Consider the following 21,180-nt stretch of genomic DNA (forward strand, 5'->3'; position numbering starts at 1 on the left):
CTGGCCTGTGGGGGCACTTCTGCGGAAGAGAATGGCCAAAATAGCCATTTTCTTTTTTTGTCAAAAGGGCAATCCAACTCTCACATCAATAGCCTTTATATTAATAAAACCCATTTTTACTACATAAAATTCTGACAAGTGTTTAGAGAATTAATTCTGTGATGATTTTCAGTTTTCAAGGCAAAACAAACCGGTTTGGTAATGTAATTTTAAATAGAGGGCTTTGTGAAATAATTTCAGTCAGATTAACATGGGATTAAATTGCACAACAAAGACGTTTATGGGAGGAGATGGTGAGGCTAAAGGTCACACTGCCAGGATATCCCATTAATCAGCATTTTTGATTTACCGGCGCCACATGTTCCCTGTGCGTGTTGGATAACACACATTTTACAATGCTTGTATATGCACTTGGAAGTGTTGGGTCCCACAAATGCCACTGACAATGGGAATTTGCCAGACAGCTGGATTCCAGCCACTACAGACCACGGTGGGTTCATCAGATCAACCTTTTCTACGATGCTATAAAAATACCTATAACTTTAAGGATTCAGTAAATTTTGCTGTCTACTTAAGATGGTGAGATTTGTTAATTCAGACAAAAATTTAAGACTACTACAGTGCAACACTACTTCAGATCTTATGTGTTATGTACTCTGACTAGAAAGCAAAATGATACAATAATCGTCATAGCAAGGAAGGTGAAGGAAAAATGAGCCATGCTAATGGAGGTGAGGCCACACCAATTTAGTTGCAATACTGTGGCACTGCAGGATTTGTTATTGCATTGTGCTGACAAGCTTTTTAACATATAGCTAGGGATGAAATCCCATTAACTCAAATAAAGTAGCTCAAAATTCATGAGCTTCACGAGTGCTTCGACTCAACTATAACAATTCAAGGTCTATAATCTATATCTAGTACTAGTTCAGGGTTAACCATGTGTCACTGGATTTTAGGGAAGCATTTGCCCATTTCCATGGTGAAAACTGCAATCTCCCAACATACATAGTTATTTGGTCAACGTAGAAAAGATTGCCACCATATTCTTGCTCAGGAATCTTCAGCCTACAAGTTACTCCATCTCATCAAATGTCACACAAGGTTTCAGCCCACTGAAATCCACTCGTCACTGCAATTCCATGAGCAGACAGCAGATTAGCTCTTTTCCATAGATTGAGGGCATCACTGGCTAAGCCAGCATTTATTGCCCAAGCCTAATTGCCCAGAGGGTAGTTAAGAGTCATCCACATTGCTGTGGGTCTGTAGTTACATATAGTCGAGAGTGTGGTGCTGGAAAAGCACAGCAGGTCAGGCAGCATCTGAGGAGCAGGAGAAATTACGTTTCAGGCATAAACGCTTCATCAGGAATCTTGATGAAGGGCTTACGTCCAAAACATCGATTCTCCTGCTCCTCAGATGCTGCCTGATCTGCTGTGCTTTTCCAGCACCACACTCTCAACTCTGATCTCCAGCATCTGCAGTTCTCACTTTCTCCTGGAGTTACATATCGGCCATACTAGGTAAGGATGGCAGAATCCTTTCCTAAAGGACATTAGTGAACCAGAGGGCTTTTACAACAATCGGCAATGGTTTTACGGCCATCATTAGACTCTTAAATCTAAATACGTACTGAATTCAAATTTCACCGTCTGCCATGGTGATATTCAAACCCAGGTCCCCTGAACTGGGTGTCTGGATTAACAGTCTAGTGATAATATTACCAGGCCATTGTCTCCCCTTGTTAATGGGAGCTGAATGATAAAACTCACCGAATCACTCTCACATCAAACTAGATCAGGTAATCAATTGCACAATAGTTCAAATCCGTTGAAGGATTCATTTTCATTTGTATAGAATAGAGTCATACAGTTCACAATTAGGCCCTTCAACCTGTCTTGTCTATGCCCAACAGACACCAAACTACAGTAATCCCATTTACCTGCACTTGGTCCATAACCTAGACACACAAAGGCAGACAAGACATGATAATTAAGGACATAAGAAAAACTCAAGGAAATAAAATTCTGTTGAAGTTCTACCAGTTTTGCCCTCAGGAATTGATGAATTGATTTTTTTCTCTCACTTTTAATTCTTTGATGTTAACACAAGGTCTTTTGCAAGCCAGTGTTCAGTCTTTCATTCACTGGCTAGGAGTTTACCTGATTCAGTGGCTCTGAAGCTGATATTCCCTTTTGCTTTTCAACAAGGGAATTTACAGAGGAAGGTGGACTGGAGAACAGTTGTTGCTGCTTTTTCTTTGCCGGTGAAGTGTTTCTGCTGGACTGGTCCCACACAAACCAGCATCACCTGGTCAGGGCATGATGGTCTCTGTAATGTTTTTTGCTGTTGCGTAGACCTCTGAGGTCCACGTGCAGCATCAGCTTTTGGAAGTGCGTGCTATTCATCTGCAGATCAATTGGTATTTTGGGAGCTTCCTATTGGCTGCACAGTAGTACTGTACGCAGCTCACAATCTGCTCCAGTACATGACTTTAACCAAAACTGCAGCCACCTTTCTGCACTCAGTCTCAGAAACAGAAATTGCTAGAAAAGCTCAGCAGGACTGGCAGCACCCGAGAGTTCTGAGGAAGGGTCATTCAACCTGAAAAGTTAACTCCGATTTCTCTCCACAGGTGCTGCTAGACCTACGGAGTTTTTCTATCAATTTCTGTTTTTGTTTCTGATTTCCAGCATCTGCAGTTCTTTTGGGTTTATTTCTGCAGTCTCCTTGGTTTAAAGCAGCACCTTCCTTTTAATCTAAAATGAAAGGAAACATAAAGTTGTGGCCTTTACAGTATCATAATCTACTCTTTTCTCAATATCAGTTAGTCCTCCATTTCTATTGTAAGCATTTACAGAAGTGAACATCGTATAGCTTGCAACAGATAATAATGCTCTTTGTGATCCTGCCATAGTTGAATTGTGAAAGCACCTTCTAAACTGTCGTGTCACTTGAAGTGCTACCTCCAGATGAAATGCTACAGTCTTAAAGAATCCTCCTTGTGTGGTCTTCATTATATGTGTGTTCTGTGCAGTGCACCATCACATGGGTGAGGGTGCCAATAACCAAGGCTTAAGAGAGTACTTTGGCATCCTAGCTCCATTTTCAAAAAGTGGCAAGAATTATGCCTTACAACTAAAACATCATGTCCACACCCAGCAGAGAAAACACTGATGTTTCAATTCAGTGTTACTGTTCATTGACCAGCAGTATCTTCGTAGGTAGCCAGAGAGAATCCACCTATGACCTCAGATTTTCGAAAATGTGCATTGATCCCCTAGGCATTAGGGAATCTAATAGCACAGTGCAGTCAAATTGTTGTTCACAGAATCATACAGGACAAGATGTTTCCTGGGTGAGGGCAGCTTCAACACACTTAAGAAGCTTGACACCATCCAGGACAGAGCAGCCTATTTGGTGGCACATCAGTCCCTTAACTACCAATGCTCAGTAGTACCAGCAATTTTTGTTTTTGGTTCTGATTTTCAACATCCGCAGTTCTTTGGTTTTTTTTCTGCAGCCCTCTTGTTTTAAGCAGCATCTTCCTTTTAGTCCAAAATCAAAGGAAACATAAAGCCGAGGCCTTTACAGCATCAAAATCTGCTCTTTTCTCAATATCAGTTTGTCCTCCATTTTCATCGTAAACCTTTACAGCAGTGAACATCATATAGCTTGCAACAGATAATAATGCTCTTTGTGATCCTGCCATAGTTGAATTGTTAAAGCATCTCCCAGGGCTATCTACACAATGTACATCAGAAATTCACAAAAGATCCTTAAACAGAACCATACAAATCCATGACCACTTCCATCTAAAAGGACAAGAGCAACAGAGACATGGGAACACCACCACCTGTATGTTCCCCTCCAAGTCACTCACCATCCTGACTTGGAAGTATATCACTGTTCCTTCACTGTCAATGGGTCAAAATCCTGGAATTCCCTCCATAACAGCAACACATGGGCTGCAACGGTTAAAGAAAGCAGCTGACCACCACCTTCTCAAGGGCAATTGGGACAGGCAATAGCTGCTGGCCAGCCAGCAATGAGCACGTCCCATGAGTGAACAGAAAATACACAACTGGGTGACCTTCCTATTTTCCTACTGTTTCCTTTGAGCTTGCAATGTTTGATTGACAATTATACATTCATTTCGCTCTGAGAAATTACTCATTAATTTGTCTACAGTCCCTTTTAGGCATTCAAAATTACAAACCTATAGCAAGCTGAAAAGGTAGCAGCAATGTTATTAGAGTCATAGAGACCTACAATAGAGAAAAAGGCCCTTCACCTCATCATGTCCATGCTGGTCAAAAACAGCCACCTAATGATTTTAATCCTATTTTCCATCACTTGTCTCATACCTTTGCATGCCTTAGCATCACAAATGCATATCTAGAATATTCTGAATGTGGAAGTTGTCTACAGTAGATCGCTCTGTTCAATAACTGCTATTATGTTGATCATGAATGTTTAAAGCCAGTTCCTAAACATTGCTAGCCAGTTGCAACTGGAATCATCATGAAAATGCTTGGATAATGGCAGATGCAGACTGTCAACTCCTGCTGTGACTGGCTTTACCTGGGATCCCTCCTTTGCTCTTTAGCCTTCTGTGGCAGAACACTCAAGTCAAAGATTCCAATTATGAAAGGGCTAATTTAATCCCTTTAATAACTTTAGGAAGTCAGTTGCTGAAACACTAAAACATGATTGGCTTGTAACTACTTGCAACAATGTCCACAGTGTAGATCCCAGGATTTCATGCGTTAGTCAGTTATTTGCTTATCTGCATTTATATAATGCTCTGGTGCACTGTACACATGTCCTCCACTTGTCAAGGAACATCTGGGGTGGAGTTTTGGAAAAGGGCCTACTTGATAATTGGCCATGTGTCATCAAAGACTCCCACTTTCCCAAACTGTACTTATCCCAGTTGCAATGCAGAACTGTTTCTACAGGTCCGGAATTCTACTCTGAAGAATAGGCAACTAAATCTTTTCTCTAAACATTACCACACAATTTCACTTGCTCTATTAAAAATTGCAAAATTTGTTTTGGAACAAAAATCTACTTTCTAGTCAAAGTACTAACAAAATCCAATAGTAAACAACTCAAATCAAATCAAAGTACAATGATCAAACAGCTGAGTTTCAGTTACAGAAGTCAGATTTAATCACAGATATATGCACTCTCTTTTCACCAATAAAATCGTAAAATAACAAAAGCATTAAAATTTTCAGAAATCTACTAGTACACATATGTACAGAGGTTGCTGTAAGACAGATATTGTTCATTGGCTTTGATTACGGTGAGAATTTGAGATGTAACATACCCTGCTTTTGACATCCTTTAATTTGGGAAGAATTTCTAGACCAAATCCATCAGCCTGGCCACGTGTTCTGTTTCCACCATTCATGTGATTTCCAAAAGCTAGGATGAGTCCAAGAACAATCTTCACATTTTTGTGATCTGTCAAAGTCTACACAGAAGAAATTACTAGTCAGTGAAGTACTTATTTTCTTTGAACATTCAGTCATTCATGATATTGTAGCAGCTCACGAGCGGTGCTGCAATTTTCATTCTTATTTACAGAAAGAGCCAATCTCTGTAGGTCTTTGTGAACAGAGATAAAATCATACAATTGGCTTTTATTTTGGAATAATTTTACATTTTAAACTTCAAGGTAAATATTCCTAAAGTACACTCAACAAAGTGACAATAAACTAGCCCCACTATATGAACATTGACAAATCATGTGAACAGATAATAATTGGGAGAACAGATTTGTAGAAAAGTATAAAAACAAAAGTTAACAAACCAGGGATTCAGCAAGGGCTGGAATGGAGCAACTTGGTTTACAGTCTTTAAACAAGGATTATGAGCAAGCTACTCAGCCCATCCAACCTAGCCCATCATTCAATTAGATCAGCAAGCAGTACAGCACAGGAATAGGTCCTTCAGTCCACAATGTTGTGTTGAAGATGATGCTAAATTAAACTAATTCCTTCTGCCTTCCCTTGGTCCATATCCCTCCATTGTTTGCAATTAGATCATGGTTGCTCTGAGTTCCAAGGACACTCTTTTTTCTTCCCCGCCCATTCCTTGTTTAAATGGGCAATCCCTAATTATTACTGAACAGTGAGCCCTCGTTTTAGATTGTGCTGGAAGAGGAAACATCATCTCTACATCTACCCTGTCAAATCCCCACAGGATTTTAAATGGTACAATCAAGTCACCACTTGACCTTCTACAAGCCCATCCTTTCCAACTTTCCTCATGAGACAATTAACTTATTCCAGGTTTAGGAAACTTTTTCTGAATTGCTTCCAATGTATTTGCAACCTTCCCTGAACGAGGACCCTGATATTCCGATGTCCATATAGTTATTGCTAAAATGTAGATGGGAGCTACACAAGGGATCCTGCAGAATTCCCAATATAGCACACTGTGAAGGAATTGCCTAGGAAACTGAAGATCCTGTTGGATAATTCCCCTAGGCCTGGGATTTTTCAAAAGTATTAATTTAATTTGGAGAATTTAGAGAGCTCTGCTTCAGTAGGTAAATAATTACTTAAGAAAACTTAAACTAATAAAAACCTAGTATAACTCCTTGCCATTCAACTGAATCCCCAACTCACCATATATCACACAACTACACGTTATCCAGAACCCTTACTCTTCCACAAACCTAACTTTGCCCAGACTCTGACTGACACCCTTTTACGCCTTGGACCCAATACTCATGTTCGTCATCATCCCAACAGCAGACCCTTTATTCCACTCCCACCATGCTCCAGATCCAGCTTTCCCCCACAGGACCAGATATGTTTTCCCCAATCGCCAGACTCAAAACCCTTCACTCCCTCCAACGCAACCCCATCCAGACTGGCAGCCCATACCCCCACACTTCTTACCCCAGTTGCATTTGACCTTTTCTCGAATTGCAAGGAGGAGGAAGTGAGGACTTCAGATGCTGGTGGGTCAGAGTCGATAACATGTGGCACTGGAAAAAGCACAGCAGGTTAGGCAGCATCCGAGGAGCAAGAGAGTTGCTGTTTTGGGTTTAACCCTTCAACAGGAATGTTGGGTGGTGGGCAAGAGGGCTGAGACATAAATGGGAGGGTGGTCCTGGGGGTGAGGCTGGGGCAGAAGGTAGATGGATGGAGATAGATAGATGAAGGTAGGAGGTGATTGTGATAGGTTGGTGGGGAGCGGATAGGTGGGAAAGAAGATAGACAGGTAGGTCAGGTCAAGAGGAAGGTGCCAAGTTGGAGGGTTAATCTGGGATGAGGTGGGGAGCTGGGAAGATTTGGAAACTGGTGGACAGTGTTGATGCTTTGGGGTTGTAGGGTCCCAAGGCAGAAGATGAGGCGTTCTTCTTCCAGTTTGCGGGTGGCTTTAATTTGGTGGTGGAGGAAGTCCAGGATTTGCATGTCCTTGGGGGACTGGGAGGGGAAGTTGAAGTTGTTGGCCACAGGGCGGTGGGGTTAGTTGGTGCATGGGGACCAGAGATGCTCCCTGAACCAGTGAGTCGGAGCTCAGTGTCTCCAATGTAGAGGAGGCCACATCAAGAGCAACAGATGCAGTAAATGAGGTGGGAGGATGTGAAGGAAAATCTCCACTGGATATGAAATGATCTTTTGGGGACTTGGACGGAGCTGAGGGAGGAGGTATGGGCACAAGTTTTGCAATTTGTGCAGCAGCAAGGGAAGGTGCCAAGAGTGCAGGGTGCGTCTCACGAGGGAGTCACAGAGAGAATAGTCTCTGCAGAACACAGATGGGGTGGGGAAGGAAATATATCTCTGTTGGTGGGGTCTGACTGTAGGTGGAAAAAATGGCGGGGTATAATGCACTGTATCTGGAGATTCATGGGGTGGAATGTAAGGACCGGGGGATCTACCTTTGTTGTCACTGCGGTGGGGGGAGGTATAGGGCAGAGGTGCACCTACCTTTCTTCAGCCCCATCCCCACCCTACCACTCATCTCTCAGCCCCCTTCCCCCTCCACATTCCTGATGAAGGGCTAATGCCTGAAATATCGACTCCCCTGCTCCTCGGTTGTTGCCTGACCTGTTGTGCTTTTTCCAGCACCACATTTTTCGACTCTTACCTCTTGCTGCACCCCTACAAACCTGTCGGTCACCTTTGCCTATTTCAAGACCTGACCCCACGCACTGTTGGTCCCCACCCTGCCTGACCCACCACTGAATTCATGTCCCCTAAGCCTCCCTGCAAACTGACCCCCTCCCATCCAAACACAACTTCCCTCCTCTCTGCTGTGAGAACCAGCATCAGTCGTGAACACATCCCTTCTATGTGACATGATACCGCTCCCTTTACAGAATCAGACACTCCCCTCTTCCCTACCACTGGACACAACCACCCCCCCACGCTCTGCCACCTCATTTGAACCCTGACCCACTCTACTCAATATTTCTCATCCACCTCATACAATCTTAAACATGCCATCACTTACCCAGCCTCTTCAAAACTTGCCCCAGCATCTTACTCACCTGATATCATATCTCTTTCCCACCTGGCACCCTACCCATCTACCACTGACTTACCTGGCACATTGCACCCATACCTACCTGGCATCCTACCCTCACACTTAGCCTTTGACAGCAGCTGGAAAAGTGTTGCCTGTGTTTAAATTATAGAATCCAACTGACTGCTGTGAGAAAGAGCATCAGATGGACCCCCAACTGTTCTACACTTTACTTTCATTCACTCATGGGATTTGGTCATTGCTGACTGGCCAGCATCTTACTGCCCATCCCTACTTGCCCTTGAGTAGGTAGTGGTGAGCAGCTTTCTTGAACCACTGCAGTCCACCTGCTGTAGGTTGACCCACAATGCCTTCAGGGAGGGAATTCCAGGATTTTGATCCAGCAACGAAGGAACGGCAATATATTCCATGATAGGATACTAAGTGGCTTGGAGGGGAATGAGCAGGTGGTGGTGTTCCAATGTATCTTCTGCCCTTGTCCTTCTATATGGAAGTGGTTGTGGATTTGGAAGGTGCTAAGGATCTTTAGTGAATTTCTGCAGTGCATCTTGTAGATAATACACATTGCTGCTACTGAGTGTTGGTGGTGAAGAGAATAGATGAGGTGCCAATCAAGTGAGCCGTTTTGTCCTAGATGGTGTCAAGCTTCTAGAGTGTTGCTGGAGCTGCACCCATCCAGGCAATTTGGGAGTATTCTAAACCAGACGACAACGTGACCTTCGATTTTCCACCGTAAGCTTTGATGTAACACCCTATCAAATGCTTTCTGGAAGTCAATAATTATATCCATTGGTTCCCTTTTATCGACAACATGTGTTTCCTGCAAAAAGAACTTTCAACACAGTTCGCATAGCAGTGTGTATAGTTCATCCAAATCCTTATATTTCATGAAAAACTGAAATATAAAGTGAAATAACATTATGAGATGGGCTGCAGTAGTTCACAAATATGCACTACCATCACCTGTAGCTAGAGACGGGCAACTAGTATATTTGCGTCATTGTCAGCCTCAATTCAAAACCAAATAAAATAGAACAGATCTGAGCAGATTGTGAGGGGAAGTCAATATTTTTGGATTCACTACGATAATCATACCTTGCTAAGGTGGAGAACATTCCCTGCTTTGCGTCGTATTGTGGAAATTCCTTCCATGAAAACAGACTGGAATATGATACAGTGGGTGCGTTCAGCGAAGTTAGGTATCTGTGATAACTCATACAAGAACCTATTGAAAAGTGAGAAGTGATTTGTGTCAAAGGGATTTTGAATCTTTAGATTTTTTTTTACAAATTGACTCGTAAATACAGTGTAAGAAAAGCAATGACATAAATATTTTATCAAGGCTGTTAAGTATACATCTTTGATTTTGAATTCCAAGAAGCGAGGTTCTAAATGCTGCAATCACTAACTCAGCAGAGTAAAGATGGGCTAATTATTAAAGAATGAGTGAAAGCCTGTGCCCTGATTAATTCAAGCTGTTGTGCAACAAGTAGCTAAAAGTTAGTTGCCTTTATATTGGCAATTTCATACCCATACCCTTTATTGTGATTGATTGATCACTATATGGAACTAAATTTAACATTGTTGTGCCTGCTTTTATGGGCCTAAAATTAATTTAGCAGGCAGGGGCTCATTTCCGATCCACAGGGGTATTCAGGCCACTGTTAAATTAGTTGGTGTCTTTTATTAATGGGCTCCTGGTGACCACCAGTTGTGAACTCCAACTTCATTTCAATCTTGAAATAAGTCTCATCTTGGACCTGGATGGTCCAAATAAATGGTCCAAATGAACAAATATCCCAATATTTGTTTGTCCTCATCAGGTTTTGCAGCTTACTTGCATTTCTGTGTCTTGAGCAGCCCCATCAGCAATTCAGAAAACGGCTGTTCATTAAAAGCTTTTTGATGTCAGAAGCAGCAGCAGTACTCCTCCTGATGTCTCCAGAAGAAAACAAATAAACCCATTCTACTGCACGTCATTTCCCCAAGACTGGTGCCTCCAAATCACAACGTTGCTAGTCCTGGAAATACCACTGGAAACTTGGCACACTGTGAAACTGAGTCCCAGTTGTCCCAATGTCATTACTTCTTGTCAAATTTCTGAGAGAATTAAGGTTAACTTTATGTAGGGACACACTTTGCATATCTCAGAGAAATCTGTTTCACTAAATTCTGAATTTGCCATGAACACATTTCAGCTAATTCATGATGAAATTGGTGAAATTGTTTCAATTTCAATTCAGTAGTATGCCACTGCTTCTTTAGTTAATTTGTACCTACAAAGAAGATGTATTCACGGGGACACTTAACTTTGTTTGCACAGTCATGGAAGTCAGCTTCATATTTGGAATTCTTTCTAATGTAAGCTTCCCAAACTCTTGTCTGCTATCATTCCCATTATTTCCATCACATGACTATGTCACTGCCTTCTTGGTCAGTCACAAGAAAGAAAAGGTTCTAAGATCTTTTAAAAAAAACATAAATTGCAAACATTCAGGAGAATAATCTTCATTTTCCAGAGGCTTCAAGATCATCCTGAAAGATTGAAAAGTTTATTCATCCCGGAAGCGCTTAAAATATTTTCTTTTGCTCACGAACTCAAATGTTACTGAAAATAGTCGTGTTGCTGAAGCATTCTACTTTGTGTTCATCAGGACAAATGCAAGAATGCCAAGTTTGAAACCATCATATTGAATTATATTACAGGAGAAAACAGATGCTGATTTGTTGACAAATTGAATATGGTGAGGTATTACTCCCTGGTTCACCATGGGAACAACTAGAACACTCTTTCCCATGAAGTGCAAAATATTTTGAAATTTATAATTTTTTGCATTTATTCCACTGAGTGCAAAACCAAAAGCTCTGGCAACATACCTTTCTTTTCAGCAATATTCAAAATATTTTTGGCACATGAGCAACTTTTGTGAAAGTTCTCAGAGATTTCTTTTCAGGTTGTTGCTACAAGGATCATTCACATTTTAACTTTTGGACTTCAGTTGACTTAGATGGGCAGTTGTTGACAATTTAGTTTTAAGTTTTATCCACAGATTTATGATCATAAGTAGGAACTGATTATTGAAATCTTTTAAATTCCGTTCTTCTTAATCAAGACATTCCATGTCTGCTCCTACTCGATGTTCAACCCAAACCTTACCAGTTGTCTTCCTGCTTAGCCTGGGAGCACTCTGCTCCATCCTTCTGACTACACAAGCATAAAGGCCCAACTCAGACCCTTGTTCCCAACTTCCTTGTTTCACCTTCGCTCCTTGTCTTTGCTACTGTTGCACACTCAAACCCCAACTTGAGGCCTGATGATGCCTGCCAGCAAATCACAGAGCAGGGAATTAAAATATATGAACAGCAGCAAAAACTATATGAAAAGAAGAAAATGTTTGCTCTGTGAATTTTTCACAGGGCCAGGGATAGATTCAGTGGGAAAGCAAGACATACTGCATCCTTTGGAATTTGTGGAAAACAATGATTTTAAAACAGGAAGCTTATCTCTTCAAAATTATTCTTTGTGTATAATTGATTTGGTGAACATTAGTTACACAAATAATTTTCACTATAAGAATTCTCACATGAAAAAAACATGTGGTTCGCTAATCACTCCCTCATGTAATCAAGGGCAAGGCAGTAGCTTGAGATGATTCCAACAAGATGAAAAATAGTTTTTTTTTAAAGTAGCGTAGTCAAAAATAAAATTAAGAATTTTGGATAATTGCTGAATAACTACACTTTGTACACAAGGGAGCATAGCATCAACTGTTCCAACTGAGGTAACTTTTAAGACAAAGCTATGATTGTTTATCGTCAAGCAGGCTAATCAATGCAGAATATTTCTTTTTTAAAATAGACACAATTTGTTTGTGGCGTGAATAGTCAATAATTGAAAAGGCCAAGTCACCATGGTCCTACCAGTCTGCTCTCTCATTAGAGAGAGACCACCAGTGGTGCTCTACCCTGAGGATCACCACACCTCAGGCAAAGGGAAAGGTTGAGAAGGAGAATCATTTATAAAATTACATGGTGCAAAACTCAATATAATTTAGTATCAAGATAAATATGCTTAGACTTTGACATGTCATAAGCTAATACTAAAATAAAAGTCGATGTGTTAAAGCAAGTTATATTAAATGGTTAATGTTTTTAAAGGCAATATTATTATGCTGAGTAAAATAATGTCTTTGTATAATCACACCCATCACGAAAACATCGTATAGTGTTTGGTGAAGTAATCTGAAACTTAACTTAGCTTTTTTTAACCCAACATTACTACTAACTGATATCCTTTGACTTTTGTGTACTGATTTTCATATTTTATTTTTATTTTGCTCAAAAGCATGGAAGTGGACATTAAATATTTTATTCTCACAATTCAACAATACAATTGATGATCACATACAAGCTATGTTCTCGTTAAGCCAGTGTGGAAGTTTTACCTGCACAGAGTACAGAAGGCATTACCATATTGTCACCCAACTCTCTAACCCATGCTCTTCATAAATGCAGCTCGCTGCTGGAAGTACAGAATTTCAACACTGTTTTAACTAGTATATCAAAAATAAATTGCTTACTGCTCTGGCTTATCCAGGAGCTTTATTTCTTCCTCTTTTGACTTCTCATAATATTTGTGAATCACTGTCAGTTCATCCTCCTGAGCTCTCTGTAACACAGGGACATGGTTAAAATAATCATACAACACTTTAGGACAGGAACAAATAGGTAAAGTTCATTGTTTGTCCAATATCTGAACCAATTTTGTATTAAAGCAGGGTCTTTAGGCACACACTTCGTTTTAGAAGATGCCTGAAGCAAACATACATTTCATTTTATGATAAGAATTTTGTAATGCTTACCTCTATGATTAAGAATACCAGTCACTTCCACCACCATCTAGGATGGTGTGAAATTAGCCAAGCAATTTCACAACAATGGAAGAGAGTACTCTAAATATTATAAGATTATTAAAGATTGTCTTGTCTATTTTAAACAATAAGTTCAATCATTGAGGAATTATTGTTTCGTAACTAGATAATTGTTCTATTATATATAATGAGCCCAGTGTTCTCCGAATTACTGGCAGTGATTTCCTTCCATGCTCTCCACTGTCATTCCACTTTCCTACTACCAACTGCCGTCTCAACACATATTTAAAAGCAACAAATCATGTCAGATTACAATCCATTAAAATATTGATTAACTGGAATAGACTGAATATCTTAACATCGGTGTTGTTTGCAGAAAGACAAAATTGTCCTTGTTATATTGGCTGCCCTTACTGTAGGTAAAAACAAGGACTGCAGATGCTGGAAACCTGAGTCTAGATTAGAGTGGTGCTGGAAAAGCACAGCAGGTCAGGCAGCATCCAAGGAGCAGGAAAATCGACGTTTCGGGCAAAAGCCCTTCATCAGGAATAGAGGCAGAGTGCCTGCAGGGTGGAGAGATAAATGAGAGGAGGGTGGGGGCAGGGAGAAAGTAGCATAGAGTACAATAGGTGAATGGGGGTGGGGATGGAGGTGACAGGTCAGAGAGGAGGGTGGGGGAAAGTAACAAAGAGTACAATGGGTGAATGGGGGTGGGGATGAAAGTGATAGGTCAGAGAGGAGGGTGGAGTGGATAGGTGGGAAGGAAGATAGGCAGGTAGGACAGGTCATGAGGGTGGTGCTGAGCTGGAAGGTTGGAACTGGGGTGAGGTGGGGGAAGGGAAAATGAGGAAACTGGTGAAGTCCACATTGATGCCCTGGGGTTGAAGTGTTCCAAGGCAGAAGATGAGGTGTTCTTCCTCCAGGTGTCAGGTGGTGAGGGTGTGGAGGGGAAGGAGGCCCAGGACCTCCATGTCCTCAACAGAGTGGGGAGTGGGGGGGGGGGGGGGGGTTGAAATGTTGGGCCACAGGGCGGTGGGGTTGATTGGTGTGTGTGTTCCGGAGATGTTCCCTAAAGCGCTCTGCTAGAAGGCATCCAGTCTCCTCAGTGTAGAGGAGACCGCATCGGGAGCAACGGATACAATAAATGATATTGGTGGATGTGCAGGTAAAACTTTGATGGATGTGGAAGGCTCCTTTGGGGCCTTGGATGGAGGTGCAGGCGCAGGTTTTACAATTCCTACAGTGGCAGGGGAAGGTGTCAGGACAGGAAGGTGGGTTGTTGGGGGGCGTGGACTTGACCAGGTAGTCACAGAGGGACTGGTCTTTGCGGAAGGCAGAAAAGGGTGGGGAGGAAAATATACCCCTGGTGGTGGGGTTCGTTTGGAGGTGGCGGAAATGTCGTCGGATGATTCGGTTTATGCGAAGGTTGATAGGGTGGAAGGTGAGCACCAGGGGGTTCTGTCCTTGTTACGGTTGGAGGGGTGGGATCTGAGGGCAGAGGTGCATAATGTGGAGGAGATGCGTTGGACGGCATCTTTAACCACGTGGGTTAACCTTACTGTATCCTTGCTGTAATCACCTGATCTCTTTGCAGTAAGTGCATTTGTGTGCAATCTGTGGGAATCAATAAACACATAGCACTTGTGATATGGCATCAAATGAATGCTGCTGAAAATGTATGGGTCTTCAGGGCTGTAGGAGAGTAAGCCACTGAAAGAAATAACATGGAAGAATTACAAAAAGAAAAAAGTCTACAACTTTGAATCACTGAGTGAGTCAATATGGGGATGAAATTTCCTGGGTGCTGTGGAAGTAAAAGGAAGAGAAGACAGAACTGGAAGGCTTGCCAATGAAAGTGGAGAAAATACGAAATAGCAACAGAATTAACTTTTAAAACAAAACTGAGCATTTAAGGGTTGTTGAAAATGTAATGATACTCGAAGCTCTATTGCAGGTTAAATCCCACTGAGGAACAGAAAATGTTGAATTCTATACACACAATAAGCCTCTTAATAATGTTACTTATAAATGGAATGTGTTCAACATCAGAACTCAAGGGAAGAGGGAGACAATTGACTATTGATGTAACTGCACTGATAACTCTACTTAAGTCATGAGAATTTAGAAAACTGAAAGTTGGCCTTCATCAGCAATAGGAATTGTCATAAGCATAAGGAAACCTGCTGAGGGAGCATACTTGATTAGATTCCCTACAGTGTGGAAATAGGCCCTTCAGCCCAACCAGTCCACACTGATCCTCCAAAGAGTAACCCACCCAGACCCATTTCCCTCTGATTAATGCACCTAATACTATGAGCAATTTAGCATGGCCAATTCACCTGACCTGCACACCTTTGGACTGTGGGAGGAAACCGGAGCACCCGGAGGAAACCCACGCAGACACAGGGAGAATGTGCAAACTCCACACAGACAGTCGCCCGAGGTTGGAATCAAACCTGGGACCCTGGTGCTGTGAGGCAGCAGTGCTAACCACTGAGCCACTATCTACTGAGAGAAGAAGAACTTATTCTCAAGAAATCTATAGACATGTGCAGAAGCTCTGAGGTTATTAATCAGCGGCTGAAGCAAACTAATGGGAGAACAGCCAAGGCCTTATAGGCAGAATGAAAACAATAGCATTATTAAAATGGAAAGATTGCATAAAAGATTTACAAGGATGTCACCATGACTGGAGGGTTTAGGTTATAAGGAAAGGGTGGATAAGCTGCGACATTTTCCCTGGAGCATAGGAGGTTGAGGGGTGACCTAATAAAATTATGAGGGGCATAGATAAGGTGAATAGCAAAGGTATTTTCCCTACGGTAGGAGGGTTCAAAACTGGAGGGCATAATTTTAGGGTGAATGGGGCAAGGTTTAAAAGGGACCTGAGGGGCAACATTTTCACACAGAGGTGATATGTATATTGAATGAGCTGCCAGAGGAAGTGAAAGATCCATGTGCAGTTACAACATTCAAAATACATTTGTCGAGGTACATGAATAGGAATGGCTGAGAGGGATATGGGCCAAAGGCAAACAAATAGGACTAGTTTAGTTTGGGAAACCTGGTCAGCAAGGAGGATTGGACTGAAGGGTCTGTTTCTGTGTTGAATGAAACTAAAACACACTGGTGAAAATGTAGGAATAGTTGTAGAAAAGCAAGCAAAAAGATTAAGATCAGAAGAAAGAATGTAAATATTATTCAGGACAACACCCTAAAGAAAGGAAAACACATCCACTGAGGGGAAAACAGTGAGTTAAAAATAAGAAGTTGAATCATTTCATTGGCAAATGCTTAGCTAGAAAGAAGCAAATCAAATCATAAAGTTGGCTGCTGGAGAGATGCTTGCAAATGATTGTGATGAGTCACTTGACACAATACAACAAGTAGGCATCATCAGAAATAAAGCTGAGAAATGGTTGTGACGATCTGAATGATGACTACAGATAGCAAGTATCAAGTGAATGTGAAATGTCTGACAGACTTTGTGCAGCATCATGACCTTTGCAGACCACTGAAATATGACTGAAATGCAGCACTTGAAAGTAAAGTTTGGAATTAAATGATGGAATGACATTCATTCCAGGATGTCAAATTAAACCAAAAGCCCAATGCAAAAGGAAAATTGAGAATCCAGAATTTCAGACTGAAGCTATTAAACAAAATTCACTTTATCTCAGCTGGGCCAATTCTAATACTTGGACTAGAAACCATAAACATGCCAGAAGCAATTTGCAGTATGGCATGCCACTAACCCATCCCAAAAGATTAAAAAGATGTTTATGGGCCTTAGACGTTTCTTGGTTAATATAATGTCACTGTATATTCCTGATGAAGGGCTTTTGCCTGAAATGCCGATTTTCCTGCTCCTTGGATGCTGCCTGACCTGCTGTGCTTTTCCAGCACACTAATCTCGACCCATAATCTCACAGTAGATGAGCGTGTGAGATCAATTAAGCTTCCGTTGAGGAAATTTCCAGCTACCATCAGTCCAGCCCAAAAGTCAAGCCCAAAAGTGAAGGAAGTGACAACTTCTACAGACTGAATTAGTACCATGGCAACTGTATTGAAAACAAAACTGGAAAACTTGGAGTATGCACAGTTCCAAAGAATTTTAGCAAAGCTTTAAGAGATCTTTCTATTCCATGCCAACCGATGAAGAAATCGGTCACGTCTTGCCAAGGTCTTTTCGACACTCATTGTGCAGATTCATTACTGACAAGCAAAGCTGGATGAAAGCAGCAGTTTTCTAACCACAGTCTGGATGCCATTTGGGAGATACAGATACTTGAACCTGCAGTTGGCATTTCTACCTGTGTACAGCAATTGTTGCCTTGATCATTTGCAGTGAACACAAATGACTAAACATGTAATCACAAGTACAGACATCCGAGGATCTTCCAGCCTTAGGCAAATGAACTGCCCATGGCTTCAAATTCCAAGGATTGCAGGGAGCAGGCAGACTGAAGGTTGGGGAACCAGGCCACCTCTGGGGGCATTGTGAGAGACAACTTCTGAGAGACGTCCGTGTGGTCCTTCCTCCATCTGGGTGTCTCCTGGCAATGCCCTGTCTCTTTGTGAGGAAGGGATACCTGCAGTGCGCATGCCAGGTTCCCCAACTCCCTGACACCATGCATTCAGTACTGAGGACAAATAGTTGAATTGATGAAGTGCAGATATGTGCCCCCTATGCAGCAGATCATTGAGGGTGCTGGACATGACTCTCTATGGCAACCGCCAGCCTTTCCATGGAAGCAGCCAGAGAAATGCATGCTTGAGGTAGCTGGGTCACCACATTGTAGCTGCATTCCTGATCTGTTTGTACAATGAGGGCCACTGTCTTCCACATTCCTGTCTGCTGCCCCTCCTCCTCACCGTGCATATGGATGCAGTCCCTGATGGGTGATGTCACAGGGTCCTTCTTGCCTGGAGCTGAGCAGCAGCTTAGACTCTGACAGTCCTCCAATTGCCAGCGACCTGGGCTGTTTCTCCCTCAGGCAGCTGGTGCAGTGAGGTGCTCACCAGATTGTGCCCCCAAACCTTCTAAGGCCAATGTTCCCACTGAGGTGTCAGTATCTGAGATTTTAAGGGAGTTATAGGAGACAGCCTTGCCCAAAGGATTCAGTACTCCTCAGAAGTCAAGGAAGTGACATCTGGTGGAGCCGGCTGTTTCTCGCAGGGATGGCAGATATCCTAGTTTTACCTGCAAGACGAGGAGAGAGAAGTCATCATGGCCTGTGGTTAGAATTAGTGTGCGATGATCCAGGTTGACAATAGGGTTAATGGAAGCATTGCATGAAATGAAGAGTGATACTTGCTCAGCTTGTGGCACATGGATCTCTTGGTATTCCTGCAGGAGCGGTCCCAGTCTTCTCCTCGGAGGGTTAATGCCTCTCCTTGCAGAGGCTGAGGATGTTAAGCACTCCTTCTACACCCTTTGTATTTGTGGGCTCTCTGCTGCTATAATGAGAGAAAAGGAAGGACTGAGTGAGCTGAAAGTGGTTGGTGCAGATGGGGGAAAAGTGTTGAGGTGGTCTGACACAGTGAGTAGATAGCACAGAGGCTATGCAGGGTTAGTGGTGAGGGAGGTTTTGAGGTTTTTTTCCAGGGGTTGAGAGCAATGGGCGGAAGGTGTTACAGACAATAGTGACAGAGGCAGCCTCCAAGCTTTGTTGGAAGGTGGGTGCAGGAGCAGAATCAGTTTGATTAACAGTCAGAAGAGTGTGGCACTTACCCTGGTGCAGCGGAGAAGGTCACTAGCCTCCTACTGTACTTCAAACCTCCGACCCATGAACACCGCACTGAGCCAAGTGGTGACGTTGGAACAGGCTGCCAGGATCTGGTGTCACAGATTCCTCTGCCATCCCTCTGGGTAAAGGATGCTCCTCTTTTGCACCAATCCCTGCAGCAGGACATCCAGCTCCTTGTCGGGGAATGGAGTTCCATCTTCCCTTTCTCCAACATGTTCAGGAACTGTCTGCCATTGAGCATGGCAGATTCAGAATACCAGTGCTTCTCCAGGTGCCCAGTGGCCTTGGAAACATAGCATCGATGCTCCTGGCCCTGCGATAGCTTATCTACTGAGTGGCGAGTTACTCTAGGAATGGTGCATGATAAGATGGTGCTACAATCAGATATGACGAATGTTGCAGCAGTGGGCTATTATTATTGAGGCGAGTTTAGTAAGATACCGAAACTTCACTAGGCCTCATAGCGAGAAACCCTATAGAAACCCTCCAAAAAAATTAACTGAACTTACACTAAACCTATTCAGAACTGAAAAAAAAAGAGTTGTATTGGACTTGAAACATTCCCCCTGTTTCTTTCTCTCCAGATGTCGCCAGACTTGCTGAGTTTTTCCATCACTTTATGTATTTAAAATTACAGGTCTGCCTTTTGGAACCTCTCTGTAAATTACTGACGCACTGGAAGATACAGCAAGTAGTTGATGGATTATCAAATTAGGTTTAGATGGTGTCGAGCTCCTTGAGTATTGTTGAAGCTGCAGGCAATTGGAGAGTATTCCATCACACTCATGACTTGCACCTTGTAGATTGACAGACAATTTCTAGTGAGTCAGAAAATAAATTACTCCTTGCAGAGAAGAACCCCTAGCATTTAATCTGTTATTGTCGCCACAATATTGACGTGCCTGGTCAAGTTTGACACTGATAATGTTGACCTCCAGGGTGGTTAAAGGTTCAGTGATGGCAATACAATTCAATGACAAAGGGATATGGATGCTTTCGGTCTCATTGGAGATGGTAACTGTCTTACGCCCAAGTGTCTTGAATGTTATTTGCCACTAATTGTCCTGAGTCTGGACATTGTCCAGATCCTTCGTTATGTGGACACAGATGACTTACTGATCTGATAAGTCACATAGGAAGCTGTACAGTCATTAGTGAGCATTCTCAGTTCTGATCTCACTGTTGTCACAGACAAAACATCTGAAGATGGTTTCTTCTACACTTAGGTGATCCAGCAGCGGCGTCCTGGTCTGGGATCCAGTACGGATTCTAACCCTCAGGTGCGTGCCATGTTGACAACAGCCATCATCTCCCTACTGTTGCTGCCATTCAGAACTCCTACCCTCCTCCACTGGGCTGGCAGCTCTGAACATGTGGGGCTTCAATCTGTGTGATTATTGGTCCTGGGGAAGTCCCATTATTGGCCCCTTAAATGGAACAAGATGTGGTGAACCTAAAACGAGGGGATGTGGGTCTCTGGCTGGCTCTCCAGCTGAGATGCTCACTGTCTCAGGTCTCCAGAGCATCAATCTGGACCCGTGAATGAGTAGTCAACTTACCATTGGCTTACCATTCCCTTGTACAAACTGGATAGTTACAGCTGCATTTTACAAAAAGGAATGTCTTCAAAATGAGAGAAAGAAATGCTGAGTTGATCTTTTGCAGCTTATAATCTCTTCTAAACTTATAAGATTTTTAAAAGGGCTTTTAAAGTATTTGTGTGTTGATTTCTGAACCGCTATTTACAACAACACAACTTGAGAGCTTGCTAAAAAAAAATCCTCATCTCTCAGCCCTAGGCATTTGTCATGTCATGGAATACCTCCGAGAGTACAGTAGTCTGTTCTAATGAGCATCAGTTGTCATGATGAAGGACAAAGATTCTTCTTTATTGGTAAGCATGACAACATTGACCTCTAACTGATAAGATCCTATCAGTAACTCAAACCTACATTTTTTAAAAGAAAACACCACAGTCTCCATGCAAATCTATCCTTGTTGCCAAGTAAAATCTGTATCCCATTATTCACCATTGATTTTCGTGTTGT

The 21,180-nt window shown here is 42.3% G+C and overlaps 1 protein-coding gene across 4 annotated transcripts in view; it reads right to left on the reverse strand.

Annotated features, from left to right (window-relative positions):
* fmn1 (formin 1) overlaps positions 1–21,180 on the reverse strand; it is a 373,616-nt gene that overhangs the window by 141,349 nt on the left and 211,087 nt on the right. For all 4 annotated transcript variants that reach the window (XM_072569057.1, XM_072569058.1, XM_072569056.1 and 1 more), the window contains 3 exons: positions 13,092–13,180; positions 9,607–9,736; positions 5,336–5,482 (listed from right to left, as the gene is read on the reverse strand). In XM_072569057.1, coding sequence (XP_072425158.1) covers positions 5,336–5,482; positions 9,607–9,736; positions 13,092–13,180 — 366 coding nt within the window. The remainder of the gene's footprint in view (positions 1–5,335; positions 5,483–9,606; positions 9,737–13,091; positions 13,181–21,180) is intronic.

Source organism: Chiloscyllium punctatum, chromosome 4, assembly GCF_047496795.1.
Source record: "Chiloscyllium punctatum isolate Juve2018m chromosome 4, sChiPun1.3, whole genome shotgun sequence".
NCBI classification, from domain to species: Eukaryota; Metazoa; Chordata; class Chondrichthyes; order Orectolobiformes; family Hemiscylliidae; genus Chiloscyllium; species Chiloscyllium punctatum.